Raw genomic sequence first — 25,311 nt, forward strand, 5'->3', positions numbered from 1 at the left:
TTTGTTTCAGGCTAAATGATGACATCTCTTTCAAGATCGTATCTGATGTTCTGTTTATATTATGGTTTTCAAGACTATTTGATGTTCATTGAGATTGCAGTGCTATAATCTTTATTCTTCTAACTATGCTATTTGATTTTCTTTGATATTAAAAGGACCTATTTAAATAACTACTTTTCCTTTTTAACTTTAGATGTTATTAAATTATCCTTTATTTGTATTTATATTAAATGAGGATCATAGCACTCATAATAAATCCGACCTTTGTAGATGTTTATCTCTGGGACATTTGTGTTTTTTGTTTTTTATTTTGTTTTCGGCTGTGTTGGGTCTTAGTTGAGGCATGCGGGATCTTTCACTGCAGCGCGGGCTCTTCGTTGTGGCATGCAGGCTTCTTGCTAGTTGTGGTGCATGGATGGGCTTCTCTCTAGTTGTGGTGCATGGGCTACAGAGTGCGTGGGCTCTGTAGTTTGAGGCACACCAGCTCAGTAGTTGTGGCACACGGGCTTAGTTGCCTCGTGGCATGTGGAATCTTAGTTCCCTGACCAGGGATCGAACCCAAGTACCCTGCATTGGAAGGCAGATTCTTTACCACCGGACTACCAGGGAAGTCCCTGGGACATTTGCTTTTAACAAAATATACTCTGTCCTTTTTTAGCTGCAAGTTACATCTTTTACAAATAACTTTAAGATTGAAGGATATATGAATATTATATTCATTCATGTATATGAATGAATATAATATATTTACATTGTATTTATGTTATATATACACACATTAAAATGGCATATGTGTACATACTTAATTCACACATATGATACATAATACCATATATATTAATTGAAGTTGCTATTTGTGAAGATCTGTTATGCCATCTATATTTTTACCTTTTTGGTCACAAGTAATTTTAATTGTGATCATCTATTTACTGAATGCTTTTGTAGTCCCTCTATCTTGAAGAACAACGCACATCGCTCTAATTATAGATGAAGAAATCTGAGTATACAGGCACAATGATGTGAAATTTTAGAGAGGTGAGTATTTGCATTAACCACCAGTTGTGCGGGGGTGGGGAAAGATGACAGCACAGTGTAATTACATTTGGTAGATCAAATTTGGAGAATAGATATACCTCACAGATAGCCTCTTGATTACCTGTGATCTGAGGGTTTTGTTTTGTTTTGAGAAGAGAGGTCATTTAAATGAGTAGAACAATACAAGATAATAGACAAAGAATTGCAGTCCTTTGAAATTTAGTGAGCTTAGCAAACAAGAACATTGTTATTTCAGAATCTTCATAAAATAAATGTCAGTTTGTTCCTTAGTTGAGAAGTTTTGCATCAACTTGATTCCTTCTTCAGCATATGTGAAACAGAGACTTAAATCTCAAGAAATACATAACCTCAGAATTATATAACCTTAGGGTGATCTTGTTCAGGTTTTAAAACATGCGTGCGTGTGTGTGTGTGTGTGTGTGTGTCTGTATTATAACATTGTTGTATTTAAACAATGCTTTCATATTTCTATCTCTATTTCACGATTCAAGATAAAAATGAGAAGATTTCAAGCCTCATTTTTTCCCTCATTTCACCTGATTCACTTATTCTTTATATGTGATACGTGTTGTTAGTATAACTCTACTTTTCTACTTAATGTTGTTGACGTATATGGAGAGGTTGTTAATTAGGAAAACCAAGAATATAATTTTCTTGCTTATTAAGGACAGTTTCTCTCTCTTTTTTTTTGTGGTAGTGCATTTAGTATTTATCTTAATAGGCTCAAAAAATGAACCTCACTTGACAACTTAATTAGGTAACTAACCAGGAAAAATGGTGGGGAAGGTATAGGGCTAAAATTGGGAGGTTGAAGACTGTGTCAACCATGAGGATGCAGATAACTTTTCTGGGAACCAGTTGTCTCATAAAATGAGCAGTGTGTTAGATTGATTTGAAAATCCTTTTTAATTTTCACATTCTATGATTTTATTATACCATAGGAATGAAGAAAAAGAGAAAGAAATTCTGGGATTCTGAATAATTTACAGCATAAATCTCCCACCAACAGTGCTATTTTTTATTGTATTAACTGATAATATTTTTTCTAATTTTAATTCAGTTATATACTTTATAGGTCATAGCCTACCAGAAACATATGAGTTAATTATAAGGCAGCCACTTTTCATTTTTTACTAATTGAGATATAGGTTTGTGAGGAATGGTTTATAGTAGAAAATGTTTTCTTTCAATCTGAAAAGTTTTTTTTCTTCTTAACTCTGTAAAACAAAATATTATAGATTGAGCTTTTAAATAGACTAAAACATTTATAGATAATAATAACATGCTATTTGGATATTTATAGCATATCTCATATTTGCTGTAGCTTTATAGCTCCTAATAGGTTTACATGTATGATGTATGGTTCCTTTTCATTTTAATTCTTAATTTTTCTTTTAATTCTTCATTTTAATCCTTTTTGTGAAACAGTTTCAAGAAGCAATTACACTTATCCTAAATTGGAAGGAATTAGTATTATCAATTTCTGAATTAGCTCTTCCTATTACAATGCAGTTAATAGGATTTAAAGTTAAATATAGTATACATGTACACAGCAGGCTCCCATTTAAAATGAGTTTTCTCCAATTCCAGCCTCACTTTCTAGACTGACCTCCTGTAAGAAAATACACAATCAAGAATTAGGTTGACATTGTGAAATGACTTGGTAGCTGACTTTTATCATTGCACATAAACAGCACAGTTATTCTAAGTCACAGTATCACTTTCAGTCAGATAACCACTAAAATCACTGCACTGTGGTTTCCTGAAAATGCCATAATCCTTCAAATGCCACATTAAACTGAGAGAGAAAACCATCAGTAGTGCCTGCACGGTTATGTAGAAGGATGAGCTATGAACCAAGTGAAAAGATGTTCTGGCAGAACAGTAACCTTTCCCTTGATGTGTGCATTTCCCATTACATTTTTGACACAGAATGTTGCAGAATGATTTAATGGTGGCATTTTGTTTTGCTGACTCGTTTTTTCATTAAAAAGAAACCAAAGTTTAGGATAGGAATGTAGAGGAAGAGTGACCAAGCACTGAATTCTATTACAGGAATCTGTTTTCAAAATAAATAAGTTAAATTTGTTTTAGGAACATGGCTTTTACCCCTTAACATTTTATGTTAACTGTGATAGACAAATCATTTAGTTTTATTATATCTTTAAAACAATGTTGTTTGTTCTTTAAAGTTAATTTTTTTCCTCCATTGTTCTCCCCTCTTCTTTTTTCCTTCCTAGTAACTCTTGATCAGAAATGACATGTCAATAAATAGGAAAGCTTTGTTCAGTAATTACATAGACTGCACATATCGCATGTAACCCAGAAAGTGTCCTACTTTTTATTGTCACTTTAGATGTATATTACTAGAGCTGATTTTACAGAGAAACAAAATACGAATATCACTGGTCTAAAAGATCAATGCCTATTAACTTTGAGAGGGCACATTTCTATTGGGAATGAAGTCATAAAGTTGTCCCACATAAAAGTAGTACAAAGCTTTTTTGCACCTATGAAAACACGCTGAGAAAGAGAAAGAACCTTGCCAAAATATATTTTGTAAGACTTGCAGCATTGGACTTTCAGTTTTAATGTTAATATGGAGTGCCTGGATATGGGCCCTGCCACACAATTATTTAAAAAACAAAAACAAAAACTTGGGAATTTATTTTGCAAATACATATTTCTTAAAATCTCACTTTTGATAAAAAGATACATCAGATAGTGTTTGACTAAACACTACTTTGGTCCCCCCCATCCCCCAGGATTATAAGAATATTCATAAAAGGTGCAATTTCAACTAAAGAAATGGAAATTTGACTTGGAATTTCTCACTCAGTATGCCCTTTTTCCCAGCTGACTAACTTTTTAAACAGGAGACTGTCGCTCTTTATGAACTCTGTTAAGTGTCCATTATATTTAGTTTCCTGACGTGCTTTAATTCTGCTGCTCTTTCTTCCAAATGTCACAAAATGGAAGGGTTTACATTGAGTTCAACAATTCTTTATCTTCAAACTGTTACCTGGATCAAAAGAACTAATCAGAACAATATGCAGTGTGGATATATGTTTTCAACTAAAAGTGACTTAGGGGCTTGTTAGTGATATAATTAAAGTATACCTTACTGAACAAATACCTTTATTTTTCTTTCCTTTCCTTTTTCTCTTTCTTCCTTTTTTCCTTTGTTCCCCTTCCTCTCACTCTCCTTCCCTCTTCCTTCTTCCTTTCTCCTCCTTCCCTTCCTCTCCCCCTGACCCCGTCCCACCACCCACCCGCTCTCTCCATCATCAGGACCAGAAAGCCACAGAAATTTGTTACATAGAAATAATGTGTTTTCTGAAAATTCCCACGTAATGGGAACTCAGTATAGGATTACCCGGAAAGATAATTGGGAAAAAAACAAACAAAACAAAACAAAACAAAAACAGTGGTAAGCAATAAAACCAATGAAGTTGTAAAATAATGGGTAGGTTTAAGTAAGTAGGGAAGAATGGAGCAAGACATTCCAGAAGAGAAAAGAGACTTTGTAAGCATACTCAGGAAGATGGGAAGTCCTTTTATGGCAGTAGGTAGTTTCAAGCAGAGATCTGTGCAGAATTATTTGACCTAAAATAGCACAATTTATGGTTGTTTTTTGGGATTGTAACGTTACATAAGTAAGATATAAAAAGATACTTTATAAGATGCTATTTCCATAGCTATTACTATTTGCTAAAAATGTAGTTAAAAATAATTACAAAACTTAAACATGTTCAGGAAGAAAATATATACACACATACAGTACACATACATTCTGGAAAAAATAAAAACCATTAGTAAAACAAATGTTTTGCGTATACAGATAACCTTTTATTTCGGAGATACTGTCATACTGGATTTAGAACGCATTTATTAATTTATCAGGTTGTTTTTTAAGTACCAAAGCAATATATGTTGTTTGTAATCACTTAACTAATAAGTGTAGGGCTTCCCTGGTGGCGCAGTGGTTGAGAGTCCGCTTGCCATTGCGGGGTACATGGGTTCGTGCCCCAGTGCAGGAGGATCCCACATGCCGCGGAGCGGCTGGGCCCGTGAGCCATGGCCGCTGAGCCTGCGCGTCCGGAGCCTGTGCTCCTCAACGGGAGAGGCCACAGCAGTGAGAGGCCTGCGTACCAAAAAAAAAATAAAAAGTGTATAGAGGAATGTTATTTTCACCCTACTTACTCAAAACCCTGTCCATTTGGGGTAACAGACATAGTTTAGTGTATATTCATCCATACTTCTTTCTTCTATGTGCAAACAAAAAATTCAGGGCCCATTGGCTGGCCTCCTCCCTCTCTCCCTTCTATAGCTTTTGTAGGCTTTACTCTGAAATTTGTTTTTTGTTTTTTTTAACTTGAGAAAACATAATGGACTTTTTCAGTAAATATAGAACTAAGCCAGTCTTTTAAATAGCTACAAAATAATGTGGATGTGCCATAATTAATTGTAGTATTTCCCTATAAGTAGAAATTCGTGGGTTTTTTCTGTTTGATTTCTATCCCAAACTGAGTTTGCTAGACCAAAGTATATGCATATTTTACATTTTAATGGATACTGTTATTTCTTTTCCCAATAGACATGATTGTGTGAGGATGTTATTGCATAACTTTTTGAGAGTCTGGTGGGTAGAAATTGACACTTTGATTTTATTTTGTGACTGCCTGTGAGGTTGAGTGTTTATTCATATATTGATTAGCTATCTGGATTTTCTCATCCATGTGTTGTCTTTCCACATCCTGTGCCTCTTTATTTATTGAGATGTTTTCTCTTTTTTAAAAATGAGTTTATCACATATCTTTGTATAAGTTGCAGATCTTTTCTTTCAGGTATTTTGTGTGTGTGTTTGTACTTTGCTTGCTGATGGTACTTTTTGCAAAATTGAAATTTTAATTTTTGTATGTTGTGATATTTATGTCTAAAAACTAATATGATGTGTTATTATGACAACCAACTAATATCTCATACGTTATTTAAGCAGGCAGTGCATATTATTTGTCTTTGCCCTTTAGATGATCTTTGTGCAGTTTTGCTTGAAATATTTTTAAAGATCTGAGTTACTATGTCATTAAAAAATAATTTATTTTACATTTTTGCCTTAGCATAATATAAAACTGTTATTTTGCTTTACTAGTATATGTCAAATTCTTCTGTTGATTTAAAAACATAATTTGTTTTACAGAGACTGTATTTTGTTAATTTTATGTGTTGAGAATGCAAATTTTCAAGCATGTTGAAGCTACTTGTCAATGTTGTAACCTTTTGTATGGTGTTTCAGACCTTGAGGAAGTTGAATACATGTTTGGTGATTGGACCTTGAGGAAGTTGAATATATGTTTGGTGGTTGATTACAGAGGCAAAAATTATTGTTTTCATTGAAGAAGTCACTGGCAAACTCTGAATTGCTAAATTCAATGGCCTTTTAATTTTCTATGTACTCTTCGTATTTGGTCTCATTTCAGCATTTAACATTGGTGACCAACGTTCCTTCTTAAAACTTTTGGTTTTCATAGTTTCAGTGTTTTACTCTAGTTCTTATCAGTGGCAAAACTGTGGTTCAAATAGTTGTATTTGGGAACCAAATTATTTGGGTTCAAATCCTCGGCCAGTAGTTATTAGTTTTGACTTTGAGTTAGTTATATTCTCTCTGTGCCTTAGTTTCCTCATTTATAAACTGGGAAGAGTAATCACTCCTATCCATGGAATTGCTGTGAGGATTAAATGAATAGAAATAGAAGTTATATGCCTTCATTAACTCCCTCTTAGTCTATTACAGTAACCAGCACCTTTACTAGTTTGAATGTCACCAGTCTCCATCTAGTTGTATAAAGAATTTGTTCATGTTGTACTTAAATTTGTCTAGAAGCTTCTCATTTCTTACAAGGTAAATCCAGAGTTTAAAACATGGCTTCTAAGGCCCTCCAAACCTGACCCCCGTCTTTTTATCTTCATTTCAGTTATTCACAGCTCCAGATAACCTAGTTCTCCTTCCTAAAACTTTCCTGTTAGTTTCATGCCATCTTGCTTTAACTTTAACTTGCTCTTATCTAAAATGATCGCCTGTTTTTCTCTGGAATGAGGGCTTCTCAGTCATTTATATTTAGTCTATATTTCTTGTTCCACCCATGATTCTTAGTGTATAAGTACCATATCTTAATAATTAAGTTAATTTTAATATTCCCAGTCCCAGGCTCCATGCTTATGACATGGTATGCCCTTTACATAACTGTAGAGAATAGAGAATCTACAGATTTTAATTAAAGGCATTCGTATTTAATATTTTAGAGTAACAGTCATCAGATATTAGTGGTAACTTGGCTTAGTTACGTTATTTTTATGTACAAAATGTCAAAGCCTTATTTATTGGGTTGGCCAAAAAGTGCCCTCGGTTTTTTAAGTAAAAATAAAAGACACATTTTTCATTTTTGCCAGGAAGTTTATTGACCAGCATATTCACCCTTTTGTTCCACTACCCTCTGCCGTTTTTCAGGCAACTTCATAATTCCATCTTCCCAAAACTTTTTATCTTTTTGAGCAAAGAACTGTTCCAGGTGCCTTTTACAGTCTTCCAGGGAATCAAAATTTTTTCCATTAAGAGAATTTTGTACAGACCTAAATAAATTGAAATCTGAAGATGCAATGTCTGGTGAATACGGTGGATGAATCAGAACTTCCCACCCAAGCTGTAGCAGTTTTTGCCTGGTCATCAAAGAAGCATGTGGTCTTGCGTTATCCTGCTGGAAGATTATGCGTTTTCTGTTGACTAAATCTGGACGCTTTTCGACAAGTGCTACTTTCAGTTGGTCTAATTGGGAGTGGTACTTGCTGGAATTAATCCTTTGGTTTTCCAGAAGGAGCTCATAATAGAGGACTCCCTTCCACTCCCATCATATATACACAACATCACCTTCTTTGGATGAAGACCGGCCTTCGGTGTGGTTGGTGGTGGTTCATTTTCCTTGCGCCACGATCTCTTCCATTCCACATTATCATACAGTATCCACTTTTCATTGCCCATCACAATTTGTTCTAAAAACGGAACGTTTTCATTACATTTAAGTAGAGAATTGCATGTGGAAATACGGTCAAGGTTTTTTTCGCTTAACTTATGTGCAGCCCAAACATCAAAGTGATGAACATAACCAAGCTGGTACAGATGATTTTCAATGCTTGATTTGGAAATTTTGAGTATGTCGGCTATCTCTTGCATGGTATAACGTTGATTGTTCTCAGTTAATGTCTCAATTTGATCACTGTCAACTTCAACTGATCTACCCGACCATGGAGCATCGTCCAGCGAGAAATCTCCAGCACGAAACTTCACAAACTACTTTTGACACATTCAGTCAGTCACAGCACATTCTCCCTACAATGCACAAATCTTGTTTTGTGTTTCAGTTGCATTTTTACCTTTCTTGAAATAATAAAGCATAATATGCTTAAAATGTTGGGGTTTTTTCCTTCCATCTTCAGCGTTAAAATGGCTACACAAAAATTCACCAATTTTGATAAGTCTTTTTTTTTAAATGCAAGCTGATATGACAGCGGTCACATACACTCTAACAAAATTGTTTCGAATGAAATTAAAAACAACTAAGTGCTACTAGAGCCATCTTATGGAAAAAAACAAATGAAACTTTTGGCCCACCCAATAGATCGGGATAGTAGTTTTTGTCATACTTTGTTTTATTATAGTTTGTGTAGTAATTCAGTTCATTTTTTTCTTCATGGCTGTATTGTTCTATGAGTTAAGATATATTTAAAGTCTTAAATGAGTTTTATTACCCTTAACATTCCTCTTGTGTTTCTAAGGATAGTACCTACTTCATTGAAATCTGAATTATCTTTAATCTGAAAATATGTATGTTTACCATTAATTTTTGCTAATTTTAACTGCTTGGGCAATGCAGAGTCAGTTAAGTTAGATCTGACTAAGTCATAATCTAATTTTAGTCAGAGTAGAGGAAATAAGACTGTACTTTGTTTTATAATTTTAATGGTCTGGATCTCCTTTCCATTTTAATCTGAAAGAAAATTATTAACAGGTTGAGAATTTCTAATTTGGCTTCTGGGGTAATTCCACAGCAATAAAAGACACTGTGATTCTTTCTTTATCTTTTTTTTTTTATTTGTTTGCTTTGTTTTTTGATGTGCAACTTGAACCTTCATTCCTGACAGCACCTATTTCCATTCTTCTCATGCTCCTTATTTCATCACCTTTTCTCTTCCTTCTTCATATTTAACAAATGACCTCGTCTCCTGCTTCACATAGGAAACAGAAGCCATCAGACAGAAATGCCTAAACTTTCTGACATGGAACCTGTAACTTACATATAACCTTATTGATATCCATAGGCATCTCTCTTCCACCACCCTTCCCTCTCTTTTCATAACAGTACAGTAGAAGAGGTGTTCCCTGTCACTTTTATCCAACAAGTAATCTTAACTCCAACCTACCAAACTATGTGGATTTTCTGACATACTCTTCTTAAAAATTCCTCTGTACTTTCCTTCTGCATCAAATTTTACCCCACATATTCTCTCCCTGATAAATTCCTACTTACCTTTTAACACTTGCTTTAATCCTCTGTTAATCTTTTTTGTTTTGTTTTGTTAATCCTTTCCTCAACTGCTCTCTCCTACTCATCAAGCAAGATAGTGTGTCTACCTGATATGCTTCATTGGCAGTTTATATAGGCCTCTATGCTAATAATACTTACCACTCTGTATTGAATCTCTCCTATTCAGAGTCTTACACTTTTGTTCACTTGACCCCTCCATCAGACTGTGAATTTAATGAAGAGTTATACTTATATCTCAAGTGCTGGGATAAAATTTGGCATACTGTAATCTTTCCGTAATTCTTTGGATGGATAGTTTGTAAAAGATCACTTGGTTAGTGTGAATTAGGTTTAGGACCCAGACCTCTTGACTTCAGCATTCATTATCATACTGTTTCTACAGGTTCTGTGTTATTAAGTCCTTACAATAATCCTACTCTTTTTAAAGAGACTATTATAGTGCACAATTGTGTCCTTACATGCCCTATTAACAGTATTATTAGTTTTAATGAAATGTTTATACTTTTTAACACTTTTAGTCTAGTATCTGGACTGTTCATCATTTTAGTTGTCATTTTAGTTTTAGAGAATATAGCTCCTTCTGGATTAACTGCACAAGTCTTTTCATTGTTTAAATACTGGAAATAACTTTTGCAGTGTCATGTCACTGTATGTCATTGGGTTTCCACACTTCCCTTTTGTGACAGTAGCTACTTTTATTCTGTGACATTTAGTCTGGTCACTTGAGTGGAAGTGGTACAAAAAAACTTAATTCTTCATGCATTGTTTGACCTTTAATCTTCACAGTCACATCTTTTTAAATTCTGCACCCATTATAGTAGTAGTAGTATATCCCATGTATAAAATTGCTCACTTTATAAATTTCCTACTTCTTGTTCTGATGTTGTTTGGCGGTCTTAAATCCCTGAAAATAATTTTTGGTAACGATGTGTGGTTTATTGATATCAGCCAGACATGTTATCTGTGGGCAAACTTTTCAGTCTCATTAAGCCTCTTTTTATACTGGTAAATAAGAATAACTCTTCTTTTATATATAAATATATATGAACACACATATGTATACATAAAATATACATAACATTGCGCCCTTTATACTTCACTTCTTAACGTGTAGTACTCGAAGATACGAATTAGATTTGGGGGAATTTCCTGGCAGTCCAGTGGTTAGGACTCGGTGCTTGCACTGCTGTGGCCAGAGTTCAATCCATGGTTGGGGAACTAAGATCCCTCAAGCCGTGCAGTGCGGCCAAAAAAAAAAAAAGAAGTTAGATTTGGAATTAGATTGTTTTCATCTTGTTTTTTTATCTTTATCAACTACAATTTTGATTTATACTGACTTTATTAGTTAATAGAACTAGAGTTAGAAACTAGAACACAGTAAGTGAAATAATTACCAGAATCTTCTGAAAATTGCCAGAATTTTCAAAAGATTCATTTACTGTTAAATAGGATTTTTTTTTTCATTTTAAAACCCTGCATATTTAAAAGAAAGAGAAAAGGTTCTTGTGATCTTTGTTCCTTTGCCAAAACAATACCTTTTCTCATTTACCCAAATTGGTTATTATGGTATTTAATTCTATGCTAGGCAAGGGTATGTTGTCATTTGACCAAAGTTTGTTTTATTACACCCTTACTTTAATTCTTTGGTGAATGAAAGTAAAGAAAGAAATTTGGAAGAAAATTAAGAAGTGAATAACCCAGGTTCTACAGCCTTTCTTTCATAGATACTCTATCAGTTACACAATTCTTTATAGTTTTCCTCTGAACCTTATCTGAATACTCCATAGTTTCTTTAAAAGTTGAAATTCAGAACTCTGGAAACAGTTTTTAATGAGGTACTTAATGTATGTCTATATTCTTAAAATACTTAGGCAAGTTTGAGAAAAATTACCTCATGACTATACTATTAAACAACTGTATGATTTGACTTTAGTATAATATTGTTCATGTATTGTGTGGGTGTATATGTCAAAGATAATACATGAAGGGCCCTAAGTGTGTACAAAGATAATACATGAAGGGCCCTAAGTGTGATTTAGCCAGTTTTGATACATTGAACTACATAAAAGTAACTCTTTAAGTATGTTCTCTCCAAATAATAGCAAATGGAGGAGGACTTCTGCTTTGAGTGAAATTGTTAGGCACTCCCTGTAGCACTCAGTAAATCAGATGGACACAGACAGCTGCACAAGGAAGATAGGCCTAGGAAAGACTAAATAAGTGGGGTTCAGTCACATCCAAGTGAAATTATATCAGTCAATGACTTTCTTTTTAAGTGATTGGAATCTTCCAGACCCATTTCTTTTGTCCGTTTACTCATTGGTGTCAATTATTAAAGAATTGAAAAATTGCCTGATTATATCAAGAACCTTGTTGTGACATGACCTGTAAATGTAGATCTTTTTAAAAGGAAAGTTGAGTTTCATGTAGTGAGAGCCTTGAGCACTCTGACCAAAAATTTATTTGACTGTGCTTTTGACGCTTTCATTTGTAAAGAAAGTATAGAATCTATTTTCTCCCTATTTTTTTAAAAATAAGATTCCTATGTTTATTCTCATCAAATTTATTTTCTAAACTATTCAATATTTATTAAGGATATTAAAATGCATTTATTTATTCATACATCAAACTGTTATATGGAAGGTATATAAGAGACATCAGAATTTAGAGGATGATGGGAATATTCCTAAAAGGATGAGGGAGAAATCTTATGTAAACCAAGGAGAAATTTGAGTTGCATCTTGAAGTATGTATGAGCAGGTTTCAGAAGATTGAGATGGGAGGTACCAAATCCTTCAAGAGAATGAATATGAATAAAGAAATAGCGTGGGATCCTTGGAGTCATTTGTAATGTAGGTTAAAGGTAGATTGGGGCCTGGATTCAGTCTAAAGATTTTAAGAGTCGTAATGGGGATTTATTGAAGGTAAGAGATAATAGGGAGAATAGTCCTTTAGGAGATTGATATTGTGGTGGCCTGTGTGATGAAGGAATGGGCAGCTGGAGATAGACCAATTTGGGGGCCTAGAACTTAGACTGATGGAAAAATAAATGGAAAGGATTCAGTAGATTCAGGAGACGTAAGTTCACAGTAGAAGTTACAGCAGATAATTAACGAAAATGAGGAGGCAAGGAAGAAAGGGGAGTGTTAAACCAAACTATCCGACTTTAAGGTAACTAATTTGAAAGAATGGTGATACCAATAACAGAAAGATTAGTGGCTATATTTATTTTTTGGAGACAAATACAATAGGTGAATGACATCATAGGGAATTGTGAGGTTTCTTTTTAGGAGTTATTGAAGTAGAAATTTTCAGAATGCACTTAAAGTTATGTGATTATAAATACAGAGAGGAATCCAAACCCTGGAAATAGATCTAGTAACTGTTACAGATCTGTTCTGTACAACTCAAGTATCCAATCCTAATTTTCCTACCTTTACTTTAAGTAAATGACTGTGTCTCTGTGTCTCTGAAGGTCTGGTAAGGAATCATGTTCCATAAGAACAGAGGAACTGAAAGAATTGGGTAGATGTCCTTGGTTTAGTTGGACCACAGGCTGAGTCCAGAGAAATTGAATTATCTCATAGGAGATCCTCAAGATGAGATTGTTTACTATTCTGTGGGGTTTTTTTTAAAGCTTTGTTTTGGTGACCACAGTATTTATGTGTACAAATAATATTTGTCTGTGCTTAGTTGAATGTCAACTGGAATATTTGTAATTTGTCTCCTACCTCCCTTTATTTTTTTTAGCTTTTGTTTCTATGCCTCTTTCTTTGTGATTTCTTCACAGCAGCTGAATTTAGTCTACTTTAAGGCTCTTAATCTTTAGGGTACATTGAAATCACCGGAAAGGCTTATTAAACCACAGAATTTCTGCTTTGGACGCTCTGGAGTGGTGCCCAAGAATTTGTATTTGTAATAAATTCTCAGCTGTTGCTCATTCTGATGATTCGGGGACCATACTCTGAGAACCACTGCTTTGTTCCAGAAGCCCTTTAGCTGAAGCTTTAAGATAGTGGTTCTCAGCTTGGCTAGAGAGGCAAGTTACCCATAGGAAGAATTACAAACAACAACGATCATAAAATTATTCTTGGAGATTCTGAATCAGTAGGTTCTAAATCTGTGGAGTAGAGTTTGGCAGAGGCAGAGTTAAGGCTGGCTTAATCCTCATCTGAAAGTCTCCCTTTCTTTCACATTCTCAAGTTCATTGTTTATCCCCATTGCATGTAACTCAGCAATTTTTTCAATATCATCACACTGAATAAGAATCAGTGAAGTGTGAACACTCCCAGATCTTGGCATATTTGTCTCTTCCTCTATTTCTGTCTTTCTGGCATTCTTTGCCTTCATTTTTCTCTACCCCTGATCTATCAAAGGCACCATGATGTGAAAATGAAGACTTTAACATTTAAATTTAAATTTAAAGGGAGATGTGGTGGGGGGAAGGGGGGGAGTATATGTGCTCAATTTTTCTGTAAATCTAAAACTTCTAAAAAATAAAGTCTATTAATTAAAATTTAAAGGCAGGTAAGTGAAATTTTCATGTATATTTAAAAAATTTTGTTATAAAAATATACTTACAAAAAATCAAAAATATAAAAAAAGTTTGAATTACTATGATCTTATAGCATCTTAGTATATTTACTTTTATTCATATAATTTTAATAATTGTGTTCAAAAAGTTTAAAATATATACCTGCTGTGCATTATTTGAAAACTAAAAATATCAGAGTAATTGGGGAACCATTTTCCATCATAACGTTTCTTGATCTCCATTTCTTTTTTTCCCATTTTTTCGGCTTACTTAAGACCTTTCTCAGTGTCTACACTGTTCTCTGTGATGTTATTCTGTACACCTTAGCTGCTTCAGTGTTTCCTCTTGCCTTCTTTCTATGTTTCTCACTTCTGATTAGGCCTCCTTGGATCCCACTCTCTTTGCCTTGGCTGTCCACATTTTTTATTGCTAGAGTATAACTGCTTTCTGTAGCTCTAATGTATCTTGATTCCTCCAACCTTCTGGGTTCTTCTCTTGCCTGATTAAATGGCCTAAACCCAAACTCCAGTCATTAAAGAAATTCTACCAGAATCCTCCCTAACTTTCAGAGCAGGCCATGCATTCTCCTGCTTCTTCATTTTCTGTTGAGCCCAGCTGTTCTTTATTCTCCAAATACAATTATTCCAAGGCTGTCTTGAACATTTACTGAACCATTCAGGGTAAAGGAGTCTAAAATTTAAAATTAAATGCTTTATACCACTGTTCTTAGGAGTTACTTGGCCATCCCTAACACTAAGAGTGTTCCCGTTATGCCCTAGACCTGGCTTTATAAAAAGCAGTGATCAATGATTTTAGTTAATGTCTTTAGAACTAAATTGATGCTGTATCGTACATCATGAAGAGATTAGATTCTAAAGAGGAAATTAGAAAATAAACTGGGTCTTGTGAAGGAAACAACTTAGAAGTTACATTTTAAGAATGCTTTTCTATTAGTAAAAATTGGAAAAGAGATGTTTAATATTCAAAATATTTATATTTGGATAATGAAAGTAGACAAGCTGCCACTGAATCTGTCTTATTAAGGTGGTATTCTGATAAAATTTGGATTGAAAAGAAAATGTTTATTCAGTATATTTTTTTCCTTTATAATTAAGTTAATTTGATGATTTGTTAGACATGTGGAATAGCTAACCTGCTTCACACATTTAATATTCAATGTATGACATTCTTTGATTTTCATATCTATATTAAAACATTAAACCTTTAAGTAACTTAGTGTGATTTATAAATATTTTTATGTTACATTATCAGTGTTTGAATTTTTAAATTTTCTTTTTCTCTTTAAAATAAATGCATTATAGACAAGTAAATTGTATTTAAAGAAAACAGAAGCCTGAACATGGTAACCATTAATTACATAGTGAAGTGTGGTATTTCTGGAGTATGCAGTTTTAGAGTAGTAAACATCATAATTTCTAGCATATATAGCAATGAAATATTTCTCATTTCACTCATTTATTTTTCTGTAAAATTTATTTTTTGTAATTTCAAACTCATTTTCTATTGCAATGTGGTAATATTGTTAACTTGTTAACTTACACAAAAGGGATTATCTATTGTTAAGAAAGACTGGGACTCCACCCATAGTTCTGCTACTGGCTAGATGAATGACCTTGAATTAAGTTACCATGATAGTCATTTTCTCATCTATAAAGTGAAGGCATCAACCTCAATTTTTCCCCAGATTTTGTAACTTTTGTAACTCAAAGCAATTTCAAAACAAGTATTAATACAATACAGTTCTGAAAAGGATCTCACTATTCTTTGACACTTGAATCATCTGCTCAGTATCACTACTAAAGCCACAGGGAAAAAGCTACTGCCAGGGATAGAAGTGTATAAGTAACCCATTCCCTCTTGAGGCAGCTCTGACCACTGGCAATTTCTTTCTCCAAGTGAGCTAACATATCTCTTCTTAATAATTTCAATCCTTGGAATCATATAAAACAAGCATAATCCAGCTTCTAGTATTAGAAACCAACTATATTGTTTTCTGGTTTTTCTTTCTTTTTTATTTTGAAACATCCTGTTAAATCTGTTCCTCCTATAACAAGGTTTTGATCTGTGTTGGTTTTTTATAGTTTCAGACATATAAAATAGACATATTAATGGAATTAGAATTTGTAGATAAGATTGGATATAAATTTTGGAGTTGATGATGAATTTTGATATCTAGGTAATAATGTATAAGAATCTCATATTTTTAACATTTTAATTGAACCCCATAGACATGTTAAAAGTCTGTATGAACTGGAAATTAAAATAATGCTAGTGTTAGATGCTTACTATATCCCAGGCTCTATTCTCTGCTTTCTAAGTGTATTATCTCATTCAGTTTTTAACAACAGTCCTCTGAGGTATGGCCATCTCCATTTTGGAGATTAGGTAACTGAGGTACAGAGGCACTAAGCATCATGAAATAGAAATTATTCCAATTATATATTGAAATTCTGTTCTATAAATTGTTATATATTAGAATACAGTTTTTTTCCTTCCATTAAATACTACTAGTGTTTGATAAATTTACTGTTGTTCATATTAGTTGCTGAGATTTATAGAGTGCTTATTAAGGGCCAATGTGCTAATGCTTTGTATAGTTGATCTCATGTAATCCTCAAGGAAACTCCATTACACAGATATTGATTTTATCCCTATCTTATGGGTGAGGAAATTGAGAAGTATTCCTTGTTCAAGATCATACAGCTAGGAAGTGGTAGAGTTAGAGTTTTGAGTCTAGGCAGTCTTGACTGTGTTGCTAATGCTCTAATCATTAGGCATACCGCTCACCAAACTGTGCTCCTTTAGCATATTTGACTTCATTGGGGCAAAAGTAGGTGCTTTTTCTTGGTAGGCATCCAACTATACAGGATAACAGACCATTGGTGCTTGCATCAGGGAAGCCCTTTGAAAATAGTTAATTCCCTTTTTTCTACATTAATTTGTAAGTAAGCTTATTAGAAGCATATGGAATAAATAGAAAGCCAAGACTTGAACTCTGATATAAAAGACCACATAGTAGTCTTTTGTCCTAAGACGGTAGCAGCCAAGACAAGTCATGTTGCTTACTCTGAATATCAAGTGAAATTTTAGGATGGAAGAATACTAGTTAGAGCTTTTCAGTTTTTTTCAAAGTTAAATTTAGATTTAATTAGAATTTAAAGCAGATTTCTGTGACATCTAATGTATCTATTGGGTTGGCCAAAAAGTTCATTCAGTTAGTGAATCGTTCAATAAAATTCTTGGTGAAAATGAAAAATGTCTTTTATTTTTACTTAAAACCAAACGAATTTTTTGGCCAACCCAATATATATTTAAATTCCTATCAGTGTTAACTACAAATGAATCTTTGGGTTGTCTGCTACTCTCTATCGTTTGTGCATGTAATTAAAACTTAAATGTACTTCTGTGGTAAATGATGTGGTTGCTTCCTCTTTCATTTTGCTTATCTAGTAGTGCTTAACCTGCAGGCAAAGCACTTCTCAGGATATCAGATTTAGAATGTGCTTACATTTCATCACTTGGAGCCTGAAGCACTGAGAAAAGTTAGCACATGTGACTATTTAGCAAGGGAATTCAGCTCTTCCTATCTATTTCCTTGTTACTCAACGAGGGAATTCTGTTCTTTCTGTTTACTTCTCATATGCTGATAAGTACATGTCTCTGAAAACTATGTTTCACGTTATATTCTTTTTTTCTTGTACAATTTTATTTTTCCTTTCTTTGGAGTTTATTCATTTTGGCATGGTAGCTCATCGATGGCATAGTAGTGCTTTATTTATCTGTGATTGTGCCACTTTTCACTTTCTTTTTCTCAGTAGAACTTAGAAGCATTAAACACATCTCTCTAATACTTAAATATTGAAATGAACTTTTTCTATACTGTGTGACTAGTTGGTAATTTAATCTCATCTGCACAGATGTAAATATCTGAAGGAAATGATAAAATTTTGTTTTCCACAATCAAAAAGAAAGTTACTTCTCATCACCAGGCATCTAAAATTTCTCCTCTGAAAATGCGTCGGTAGGGAAATAAATATAAGAAAAACTAAAGAAAGTTTTGAAAAATAAATGCAAGTGAATGACTTGAAAATTTGGCCAAAATTAGTGTTTTATAATCAATGACCAGGTCTTTACAGTGAGGTGTATTCTCTGTTACTTTTGTTGCACAAATCTACTAAAATAGCTAGCTAGGGATATACTTTTCATAATTGTAAGCAAACGTTTCCAATATAGTCTTTAAAAAAAGGAAGGCAAGTATAGGCCCAGGGAATAAGTATCATCTGAATATTTCCTCCCTGAGACTCTGTACTTGAGTAGAACCACTCCTGTAATGTACTGATTAGGTGTGCTTGTTTTCAGTATATTGCATGCTTTCTCAAGCATTGTTAACTTGCCATATTTGATGAAAAAATAGCAAACTGCTATTATTTAAAGCATCTATTAACCAAATTACATGTTTGCTTATATAAATACAAACCCCTCATCATTTTTATATTTTCTTTTTCGTTTTACTAAGATAGATTTATTGTGACAACTAAAAGTAATAATAATACAAGAGGCAACTCAGTGTTTCAAATGATGAAATAGTTCCATTTCAACTAGTAAGAACCTTTACAAGATCATGGCATTTAGGTTTAGGGCATCTGTCTCTTTGGACCAGATCATATGTTATTTGAATCTACTATGGTATTGTTAGTGTGTTTCATAAGACATAGTGCAGAGCTGCTGTGATCTTTAAATGTTAATGTTCTTTTCTTATCACTTTACTGTGTAGATACCCTTCATGAGACCCAACTCTGCCACAGCTCATCCTCGGAGGCAATCCTGGAAACCTCTTTTATAAGTGTGATTTTAAAAATGTGGATAACACTCTCAATAGAGTATATAAAGTAAAGGAGAACAGCTATCTTGTCTTTCCCATAAGCTTATCACTGCAAAAAGTTGCCTTTGCTTGTCAGGTTTGGATAGAATGTAATTGATTGGTTTGTTACTTGGACTGACAAGGCAGTTAATTTGCCTGTGTGGATTTTTTTCTCCTTTTTTTCTTTTGCACTAATCAGAAACATTTGATATGTGCATTGTTGAAAAATACTAGATGATGTCTTGTCAGAATTGTCCTATTAAGTAATGTCTTCCCCTCTTGCTTCTTTGGCAAATGATAGACAGTATTTGGACTTACTTAAGAGTTACTGAAGCCTGTGGGACTTACATGCAATGTGCTACTTGTTGTTGAACAAATCTAGTAACAAACAAGAAAGATAATGCATTCCATTAGTCTGCTATTCTGTTTCATCCAACTTAATACATATATTCATATATGAAATACTGCATTGGGAAACAACTGTAGACTATATTAAATGTTACTTCTATTTATAATATTCAGCAAAAGTGAAAGACTTGTGAAAGCGTATGCCATTCTAGTTTTGACTCATTAGTTCTAGTGTGAAAGCACTAATATTAGTAGCATGCAGTTTTTGCAACTTCAGATTTTAAGCTTGTAAATAATATATCTGTGTTGATCTCTAGATATTTTTTAGTAATAACCAAATATATTCACTCTTTATTGATTCAATACAAACTTTCTCTGTTCAGTATAATTTTATTTTTCTCAACCTTAAGTATGAGGTTACAAAATAAGGAGAGAGATACAAAGCTTTTGACTATACAGCCTGCCAACTGAAAGATCTTCATCAACATTTGTATCTTTCCAAAGGTTTACAGAATTAAAATTTGGTCTTCAAGCTTTAATGAACAAGTCTTAAATCAACGACAGAAATATGTTGAATATTTCATCACTTCATCTTGAACTGATTTAGAAGAGACTGTTTGCTGAAATTGAAATACATATATACATGTAAATTGTCAACATGTCTCTTGGAATTTCCTGATTTATAAATGTGGTTTGGGACATCTTTTCAGGTATAGTGGCATTGAAAATAGTTCAAACATTAGGAATAGAGTAGGAAATGTTATAGATAATTAAAAGCAAGTGTAAATATAAAGTTGCTGTATGCTAGTAATCTTTAGTTATACTAAGGAACCATATTATTGGATATTTAATAAAAGCAGTATGTATATAAAATATGTATAAACTGAGATTATTAACTTATTGAAAGACCTAACATTGGAGGAAAAATATTAATAACCTGTAGCAAAACCAGTAGGCTTTTTTTTTTTTAGAAAAAGAATTCATTATTTATCACTGCATAAGCTTAAGAAAAAGTTGGTAGTTATTACTATTGCTGAACTGCAGCTGATTTTAAGAAAAATGTCAGATTGCCATTTCCTTAAAAAAGAATATGCTAGTGCATTTGGACCTGACTCTCCTTTGATATATGGTAAGATATTACTAGTGGTCATTTTATTTTAGATTTTTTTGAAAAATCATTAAACCTTGTGGTTTTGGTGACACTATTAATCAAAGTCCTTTCCACCTGGTTCTATTTAGAATACCATATTATCATCATTCTCCATCTTACTGTTCGGTGGTGGATATGTGGTTCCATATTTGGTGCTAGCCCTAAGAATCTTTGTCACACATCACGAATATAAACCACATAATATTCATAAGATCATTGGTCCTGCAAATGTGTATTTGGAGTAGAACTTTTGAAGAGAGTAGAATGAAACACTTTCTCCTAATAATCTCCTAGACACTCTCATATTTCCATGGTACAAAATTAACCCTTTTCTGTAATTGGTCCAGTTGTTATTCAAAGGAGATATTAATGTGTATATCAAGAGAATATACACTAAATAGTTCATATTTTACATACATGTATAAGAGAAAGCAGTCCGACAGGTAAATGATGGTTATTTGTCGCATGATAGGGAAAGAAAAAAACACTGAAATATCAAGAAGTAAAATAAATAACTCTGAACTACAAGAAGAATGACATGGCAGTATATATAGCAGTGGTTCTCAAACTTTATAGTACATCAGAATCAAGGATTTGTTTAAAAGCAGATCGCTCACCTACTCCCCTCCTCATTTTCCTCCTCATTTTCCTCCCTCTTACTTCTCCCTGCAGTTTCTGATTAAGTGGGTCTGGGATGAGGCCTGAAAATCTGCATTTCTAAAAGTTCCCAAGTGATGCTGAAGCTGGCCAGGGACATCCTTTGAGAACCATTTGTGTATAATATTTTGAAAAGAATCATGGTATTGTGGTTGACATTGATTGATTGAATGTGGCTTTAATCTTGTTAAAAGGGCCCTTAAATTTTCAAAAATACTTGTTTCTAGGTAAAAGAGATTATAGTAGTTTATAGCACATAGAGTATAACTTCTTTATTATACATAAGTTTAGTTAAACAGGTGTTTATTTTATACCTATTTTGGACACAGCACCATTTTAGGTACAGAAATTAATCAAGGAACATAGCCTTTGTCCATAATTCACTAATTCCTTTGTTAGGAAAAGATTTGAAATTAGGATTATGTTTAACATGAAAACAAATTTAGCCTTAACCTTTATCCATTTTGTTTGTAAATGAAATTTATTTATCATTTATATATCATTGTTATTCGTGTTTCTTGAGTGTTTATCTGATTTTACAATTATAATGTTAAAAATAGATCACTGACCAATAAATAATAAGAATATTCACACTCATTATCCTATTTCCCTGTTTTTACATCCTATTACTTACTAGATCACTCTTTTTAAACTCTTAATGTTTTTTATTTGACAAAACTTAGCACTGTTTTACTTGATTCTCAGTATGGGAATATTTTATTAATATTTCACCAAAATCTATTCAAGGAATTCAGAAGGACTCTCTAGCAGAATGGAATACTAACATTACTAATTTTTCTTTAAACTTTCTGAAATCATTTTGACAATTAAAACTTGTTTAAGAGACTCAGCTTTAGAGTTGCATGGCATATGAAGGCAGAAATTTTTTCCTACCCAGTCAACACTTTATCAATTTACATAATACTAAGGATTGCAATTAAAAATATTTCTGAGATAGACATGCTTTGCAAATACTTTTTTTTTTTTAAATAAACATATAGACCTCTTTCTCCCAGTACACAGTCTTAAGACTTTCTGCAGGCCTGCTGTAAGATTCACTGCTGTTCAGGTACATAGGATATAATGAAACTGGATGTTCATGCTGGGCTTTGTGAATAAAATGAGACTGACCTCCAGCCATTATCTCATTTATCTGATTTACATTGTAAAATCACGATCTACACTATTGATTAGAGAATAATTAGTTAATTATGAGCAGGGAAATACAAAGTTATGTGGGGCTTGAGCACAGCGGGTTGTACTGCTGAAAAATTTCCAAGGGCATGAGCAGATGGAGATCAGTTTATTAAAGAACAAAGCAGATGTGTTTCAGGTATGAAAATGTCTAATCATTCTCTCATGCTGTGAAGAGGTACTTGACCTTATTGTGTATTTTTATATGAATTCTTTTATTTCATGTTTTAGTTTTGCCTTTCACTTTTAATCTTGTAACTTGACTACTGCAGATGTAGCTAACTGAATTGATCCCATTATTTAAGTGATCATTAAACATGAATTTGGATTTCAATAATTATCCAAATATTTTTTCCAGTTAATATACTTTACAGAATATTTTTGTCTTTCCTACCACTCATTCATTCATTATTGCATGTGATGAGAGTCTATAGTGACATTAATGAAAATATGTTCAAGACCTCCACATTAGCCTTTATTTGTGAAATATCATATAAAAGACATTTTCTAATTATTTTGAAAATGCTCATATAGGTGATTTGCACTAAAAGTGTTGTAAAAAGGAATAAAGTTTGCCTTTATTGATATTAAATGTTATTCTAATATTTGTAGAATGCAGAATTTTTTGCAAGCTTGTATTTTAAAAGTGATTTAACTCATGGGCCACAAACCTGCATTTTCTCCATCTGTTAAAAGGAATAATTGAATTTGCTACTGTTCAATGAAAGAGTCTGTCACTACTGGTTAATACATTTGTGTAGGTGTTTCAGTTGCTAGTAAGATTTTATGTAAGTAATATTAAGACCAATTCTTTTGGTCATTCTTCTATAGAATTTTTGCATAGAAATGATGAAAAAGTAAGAAAATCCAACCCATCTATTCTCTTGATATTTAGTTGTGAGTTTTTTGTTTTTTTTAATTAAATGGATGTAACAGTATATATTTTCAAGGTTGGTTCTTTATTTTACTGTATATAGACTTGGAAGGGACCTAAACCAAATGTTCATTGCCATAAAAAATATCTGTGATTATGGATCAACCTGGTCATAAAACATGTACATTACTTTTCAAGTCCATGTTACGGATTTCTCTTCTTCATGAAATTTAGCTAATCATCTGGCTATAAATTATATATATAGGAGGTACACCTTTTTTTTGGTTAGTTTTGAAAAGTAGTTATTTAGTGTACTCTTCTAGTGAAATTATCAATTGGAAATTAAGGGAATTTAAGAAACCCTTTGGAACACTGGCCTGTCTCTTAGGTGTAGACAGAAATAAATAAGTTGTTTCTTTTTACTTGTGTGTATATTCTCAGTAATCAGATAAACACATGACTGATTGCTCCCATGGATCATAGGACATAGGAACATAAATCATTTTCTTCCTCTTTTATGTCTAGGGTGCTATACTTAACCATATCTAAGTAAGTATTTTAAATACATATAGAACTATGTTTATTTGGTCACTGCATTTTGTTAAATGAATGTGTAAAAGACCATATACATATAGCTGCTTTATTATTGACATCTGTATCCATTATGAATCTGATGCCTAGGAAGTTGTATTTAGTAAAAATCTAATTAAACAATGAGGTTTCCTTTTCTTATAAATGGGATTTATCTTATCTCACAATTGTAATTTTAGAATGTCCCATAATATGTTAATGTGTACAGTTTTATTAGATGTTTAGAGGATATTCTTTAAGCATCCAGTTTGCATTTTATTAAAAAACATAGTGTATCTTTATAGGTTAGTTTTATATTTTTTAATTTAAGACATTGTCTTCCTATTTAATATATGTGCTATTGGTATAATAGTCCGTTTTTATTACATAGACATTTGTGTTATTTAATAAAGTATATTGTGTTATATCACAGCTTTTGTGGGTCAGTGACTGCTTTGCACAAGATTTATTATTTTGATACATTAAATATGTACTATATTATGTGTTGTAATTACGTATTTCCAAGTATGTGTAAGAAGTAGATGTAGAGGTCATAAATAATAATTTGATCAATAACTACTTCAACTCTATTTCAGCTTTTAGGTAGCAGAATGATTGCAGATCCATACGAGCTTCTGATTTTTGAGTTTTTAAAATGACCTATATTTGTAACTTAGCCATAATTTGTTGGCTGACAAAATTTGCTAAAGTTTACAAAATGGTGTGTGTGTGCATGAAATAAATAATTTACTATTTTTACCATCTAAATTGTTCTTTGATTTCTAGGGTTCTTAATGGCATTCCTTACGTTTGTCTATGGTGAATTAATTCTTGCAAATTCTGCTGGAGTTCCCTTGTATCACTCAGGATATTTTTGTTACCAGCACACGAAGCTATAGATTTATTCAATTAAATATTTTAGTGTAGAAACAACTATATTTTTTCCATATGGAAATAATTTTAGTCGTTTTTAGAAAAGGCTAATATTTATATGTTTGTTTATTAACAGAGTTATTGATTTCAAGATTGGGTTATTTCTTTTTCTTTTTCATTTTCTTTTTTCCTCTCCTGGATTTTGGCAGTTACTAAGTGTATTAACTACTCCTTTCTGCTGCTTAGTCTTGGAATTACAGTTTTTATTTACTGCTGAGTGAGCTATAACTTGAGAGAACTTCCATATCACCCCTGATTCTATCAAGCAGATTCTTCCTTTCCTCTGGAACCCATCACTAATACATGAGTTCCATGTGTAGACTAAGTCATTCTAAAAAGTATAACTAATGAAGGAATCAGTAAGGATTAGGTCACTTCCAAATGGCATATACTTCAACATTATCTTCTAACAAATATAGCATATAAAGTCTTTCTTTTCCCTTTTGCATTTATTATTGAGCTGAAAGATAACTTGAGTTTACAGTTAGTTGAAATCAGCTACAAATTTGAACT

At 32.8% G+C, this 25,311-nt stretch overlaps 1 protein-coding gene across 7 annotated transcripts in view; it reads left to right on the plus strand.

Moving 5' to 3' along the window:
- The window catches only part of PHF14 (PHD finger protein 14), a 200,089-nt gene that overhangs the window by 101,592 nt on the left and 73,186 nt on the right, over nt 1–25,311 (plus strand). For 2 of the 7 annotated variants that reach the window (XM_004265545.3, XM_049714815.1), the window contains exon 17: nt 18,986–20,124. The exons of the other annotated variants lie outside the window; for them this stretch is intronic. In XM_004265545.3, coding sequence (XP_004265593.1) covers nt 18,986–18,998 — 13 coding nt within the window. In that variant the 3' untranslated portion in view covers nt 18,999–20,124. Of the gene's footprint in view, nt 1–18,985; nt 20,125–25,311 lie in introns of those variants that run through there. 7 annotated transcript variants of the gene reach the window in all.

This window comes from Orcinus orca, chromosome 9 (genome assembly GCF_937001465.1).
Source record: "Orcinus orca chromosome 9, mOrcOrc1.1, whole genome shotgun sequence".
Classification (NCBI taxonomy): Eukaryota; Metazoa; Chordata; class Mammalia; order Artiodactyla; family Delphinidae; genus Orcinus; species Orcinus orca.